At 50.3% G+C, this 5,371-nt stretch overlaps 1 protein-coding gene across 1 annotated transcript in view; it reads right to left on the bottom strand.

Moving 5' to 3' along the window:
• FSTL1 (follistatin-like 1) overlaps nucleotides 1-5,371 on the bottom strand; it is a gene marked incomplete at its 5' end in the record, with an annotated part of 11,821 nt that overhangs the window by 5,776 nt on the left and 674 nt on the right. Inside the window, 3 exons of the mRNA XM_009996408.1 lie at nucleotides 2,104-2,234; nucleotides 3,427-3,459; nucleotides 4,559-4,688. Of these exons, the coding sequence (XP_009994710.1) occupies nucleotides 2,104-2,234; nucleotides 3,427-3,459; nucleotides 4,559-4,688 (294 nt within the window). The remainder of the gene's footprint in view (nucleotides 1-2,103; nucleotides 2,235-3,426; nucleotides 3,460-4,558; nucleotides 4,689-5,371) is intronic.

The raw sequence follows: 5,371 nt of genomic DNA on the forward strand, positions 1-5,371 counted from the left end.
TGCTTGACCTGGGGTAAGTCACTGTGTCTCCTCGTGCAGTGCTTCCAGGAATGCTGGAGGAGACACTGCCTGTTGTTATCTCTACCTGGCTCAGGAGGAACCTGTAGGGCTAGGAGACCTACTCTGCATGCTGCAGCCTTTGAATAACTGCTCTACTAACACGTTTCAACTTCTACTAGACTTTGAAGCCTCTTGTCCCGCTATTTCTCATGAGAGCGGCTGCAGTTTGTTTAATGACTGAGACTTGGTTAAGCTAGTTTTATTGCCTTTTAGTGCTGTGGTATGCAATTATGTGTTCCCTCAGAGACCCTTTAGAACTGAGCAGCTTCCCACTAGTGACCACACTCCTCTTGAAATAAGGTCCTCCAAGGTCAAGGCCTGCCTGATGTACAACCCACACCTCTGCAACCCAAACAAGTCCGGCTTCCAGGAGGGAAATGGCATAAAGCCACATCTACAAACCTGCCTATCAAGGAGAAAAGGGAAAAGCTTCATGTCATCTTTGTCTCCATTACCTTCAGGGGCAGGAATCAGGCCATTCACTGCACTGGCATGTGGAGCCTCAGGGCTGGGCATGGTAGAACTCCTCTAGAGACAGAGAAGCCTCCTTGGTGGAACAAATATGTGCGTGTTTGAACCCATTTAGTTTGCTTTGCCTGTATTTGTCCCAGGTTGCTCCAAGCTCTGAATTCTGCTTTGAAAGTGTTTCAAAGCTTTAAGGGTTTTTGATATGGTGTACTACCACCTGACAGAGGAGGAAATTGCCCCTTTGGTCTGAGAAAAGGCTTTGTCATGGAAACTCTTGCCCACTTGTGGCTGGGATCAGTGCTCCAGACAAACAAGGACAACACAGAAAACATGAGGGTGCCTGCCTCTGAGCTGCAGCCACAGGATTTCACCAGCACCCCAAGAGGCATGTGGCTGCTGGGGGTGACCAGGCTGTGTGGAAGCCATGGAGTAAGCCCGTGGCTGGCTCATGGCTTTCAGCAAAGCCCATGGCCTGGGAAACTACCTGCAAAGGCAGCTGGGGACAGAATGTTGCCGGAGGAGAGGGGTTGGAGAGCACTGCACAGCCTCCCTCCAAGGGATGCTGAAATTTTCAGGTGCTGGCAGGTGCCAGCAGGGGTGCCCAAGGCAGTGGGTCACAAGCAGGTTTCCACAGAGGGAGCAGCATTAATGTCTACAAAGGCAAAGATGCTCTCTGGAGCGAGGGGACCAGATCCTCTTGTCTCACCAGGGGGTGCCATTGCCATGGCAAATTCGCTTGCAGCGCTAACTCCTGTCAGGCACCATTAATCTCTCCCTGTCAACAGCTTATGATTGGAACACTCTCCCCCTATCCCCACCTGCTCCTCCAGCTCCATCCCGAAAGCTTTGAAGTCTTTATCAGGAGCCGGGTATGAGGGGGAGGGAGGAAGCAGTGCATGTGGCAGGAGTATGGGAGAAGCATGTGATCTGCTGGCTACAAAAGGGGGTGGGGAAGGGCTGAGGGACAGACTAACAGGGAGGAGAGAAAATGAATGGGATTATAGCAGGGTTGGAGACTCATGGGAGGTTCCTGTCTCTGTGCAGAGCACTAGGGACCTGCCAACTCTCAGCCACAACTGAGCCATACTCCTTGCAAGCAAATATTCATCTCAAAGCCCCTAAATGTCCCCTATTTCCATCTTAACATGGCATTGGGACTGTCTGGAACAAAGGATCAGCAGCCCCTCCCCTGGTTTCCTTCTCCTTCTACCTGCATTTCCAGCACTTTTGCCCACCTTTTCTCCACTTTCTCCTTTTCTCCAGGGGACCTTCTGTCCCCTGAAATCAGTTCTTCTCTCCCCTGTCGCAGGCACACTTGGCCTGCCCTCCTCCTCTTCTGCCGGGGAGGTCAGATTCCCAGGGATGCTCTAGGCTGCCATGAAGCCATGTCAGTGGCTCTGCCAGCAGCTGCTGCAGGCAGCCCGTAACACACCACACTGCAGGACATACCAGACCTCTCTGGCCCTCAGCTTGACAGGCTGATCACACACTGGAGCTGCTCAACATGGCAGCTGCTTTGCAGTGACAGGGCAAGAAATGTTCTCTGGACTCTGAGGCAGGCTCTGCTCTACTTGCCTTGAAATACTTGTCCAGGACTTCACTATAGTTGCTCCCCTTGGAAAACCATCCATCTGGGATAATCTCAGCTTCCAGCCACTGGATGACACGGCGACGAAGCTCATCCCGGTCTGACTGGTAGCAGACAACTGTAATGGGAGAAGGTGTAGCAGAGGAAAAACAAGGATGAGAGAAATTAATTTGGCAAGGAGACCACAGAGAGACAACTGGAAATAAACAGTCAGCCAGGCAGCTCAGAGCCCTCTCTCCTTGGAGATGTGCCACCCCCAGATCAAAGCAGAGGTGCCACCTGCTGAAAGCAAATGGGCTGTGGGTGACACCATGTGGCAAGGCCAGAAAACGACACTTCTGCCAATGTTCTTGTGCCTTCCAGTCCCCGGGAAGCTTGTGGAAGAACAACCCAGAGCTGACTCATCTTGGTGTGGTAAATCCCCAGGCCGAGGGAGGAAGCTGACTCTATCCCCAGGCTTCCTGATGTCGTGCAGAACCCTCAAGTACCAAGCCCTCTACACTCTGCAAGGGTGAAGACTAGACTGAGCAAGCTTCTCCACCATGCTGTCCCCAAGACTTGAATTTTAGGTCCTACTATCTCAGGACATTTTGGTTCTTCAAAGCCCTGACTGGTCCACTCTGCCTGGAAAGAAGAGGAGGTCAAGTTGGGCTTGTTCACAGTGCTCTCCGGAGTCACAGGTTTCTCTAGATGGATATCACTTTGTGTCCTAGTACCAAACTGGGCCTTTAGGAGCAAAACTGAAAGCTTAGATCTTTTGACTTCAGTGAGTTGTCACACCCACCAATGGAGCCAGAAGGGGAATCAGTGTGCATTCATGTCACTTACACACACTAAGGATCTCCTTCTGAATCCAGTGACTACAGTCGCAACCAGACAGATGAAAAGAAATAAAACCTGTAAAGATTCTGCATCTTTAATTTTGAACTTCTTGAAAACTGCTTTAAGGTGGTAGTGACACCCTCATGTGGTACTTTTGCTTATGCTTGTCCAAGGACTTGGTCTTTTCTGTCCAAAGTAGCTGAGTTTATGATTATACAACTCCAGAACTTAAAGGCCATGGATGGGAAAAGGGTCCCTTGATGAAGAACAGGCCATGGTCCAAAAATCCAAAGTCTTAAGTATACAAGGCAACGCAGGTGTAAAGAGCTGGGCAATCATATTTCAGATGGTTTATCAACCCAGACTCTGCTAGTCATACAGAGATACGACTCTTACAGAGCTGTGGAACTCCCCCAGCAGACCTTCCTTCCCATCTCTTTTCCCAAATTCATACAGAGGCCCTAGCCAAAAAGGAGATGGCTTCTTACCTGGGCTTGCAGCTGGATTTTCAGACTTTTTCTCTGTTGATGGAAAGACAGAAGAAGATATTTCTGATGCAACATGAAGCAATACAAACCTCTTCCCACCCTGAGTGCCACTTGGGCAAGAGCAAAGGAACCTGGGAGTCTTTGGAAACACGAGGGCCATATATATATGATTAACGGATTGGAACATCTGTCACACTGAGGGGAGACTGAAGACTGTTGAACATAAAGAAGAGAAGGCTCAGGCATTCTCATCAAGGTTTATAAATGTGATAAGAGGGAATGAAGAAGTCTGATCTAGACTCTTCTCCATGGTTTCCAGTGCCAACACTGAAGCAAAATCCTTGCTCCTAAAGTTATTGAGGTCCCTCAAGAACATTGATGGTAGTACAGGCTTTTGGGGGGTTATCCTGAGCATCTGACTTTTCTCTGGCAGGTAGACTGAGACACCTGCTTGGCTGAATCCATGAACTCCAAGAGAGACAGGGAGGAAAAATAAGTTGTCCTGCTCTCCTGAGTGCCCTCCTCCCAGCAACCCAGGGAGACAACTGCTCCAAGAGCCCACCACAGCCAAGGTGTCAGGGTCCCAAGTGCATTAATGAGGGCCTTAATGGCCCTACTAATCTCACCTAGGGCTTCCACTCCCACTCTGCCCATGAACTTCACTTCAGCTAATGTCCCTGCTCCTAGTGCTTGCCTGGGATTATGCTGTAGGTATGCCTGCATCCAGCTCTGTTGCAACCATTCTTGTACCTGCCATAGACCCTGTTGATCTAGGCCCTGACCTGGTGACTCTCACCGTGACCTCAAACCTGTTATAGCCTGCATCACTATGCACTTGTCTGGCAATTACTGGCCTGTGCCCAATCCTGATTACCATCACCAGAAGTGATCCTGACCTGATTTCATGGCTTGACTTCAGGCCTACTTCATCACCACAAACTTGCCTGCTGATCTGGACTCTTTGTTGAACTTGGCTATTGTTTCCAGGCTTGCCCTGTTTACTCTGCTCTGCAGCTGTAGTATAGGGTCCTGGACAGCGAGACCTCTGCCTTGCCTTGTTAGCATGCTTGGCTCCAGGCTTTCCCTCCCTCAGAGAACAGACGGCTCTCATTTCTCCCTGACACAGGGTTACCTTTACAGTGGCCATCATAATCCACCTGGATCTTGGAGCCAGTGAGGCAGGCATCACGGTGCAGCTCACAGTGGTTCAGGTACGTCTTGCCATTGCTACCGCACACAGGCCTCTTGTGAGGTTTGCATTTCTGTGAGAGAGCCAAAGAAGACAGCATTTTACCTGCCTCTTTGGGAAAGCTAAAGAGAAGCAGGCCAGTTCCAGCATCGGGCTGGCTCAACACAAGCTTTTGGCACAGCTTCCTTGGCTCAAAAGGTTTGGAACAGGCTGAACGCACACACCACCACCCCAGAAAAACCTGCACAGAGAAGTCTGTGGGTGTGGGTTCAAAGGCTTCACTTCATCCCAGCTTCCATCATCACCACCACCACAACAGGACCCTTCCTGAAAGCAGAGCCCAGCAGAGAAATCAGTGCCCAGTATAAACACTGAGTGTAATCCCACAACTGCTGCTCTGCGTGCCACGGACATGCCTGCCCAGACCCAGAGGTGTTGCTATGAACCTTTTCTGGGCACCTCTGCTTACTCAGCTGTTACATCTCTTTGTAGACTCTGCTCCACCTTTCTGCAAACCAAATGTAGAATAAGCCATCAGCCATGAGCAAACAGCACAGCCCATAGCAGAGGGGCAGTTTGCTAGTGCAACTGTTCAGGCTGTGCACTTCTTTCTCATGTCCCTTTCTGTCTGCTCAAGCCTCCCCAGATTGAGACTCTTTTCCTGCTAATGGGGCATTTCACTCTCCAGTGTTTGGGCTGGCTGTGTGGGAGCTGTAGACTCTGAGGGAAGTGGGAACAAAGAGCCATATGCCCATT

This window comes from Chaetura pelagica, unplaced genomic scaffold (genome assembly GCF_000747805.2).
Source record: "Chaetura pelagica isolate M959 unplaced genomic scaffold, ChaPel_1.0 scaffold490, whole genome shotgun sequence".
NCBI classification, from domain to species: domain Eukaryota; kingdom Metazoa; phylum Chordata; class Aves; order Apodiformes; family Apodidae; genus Chaetura; species Chaetura pelagica.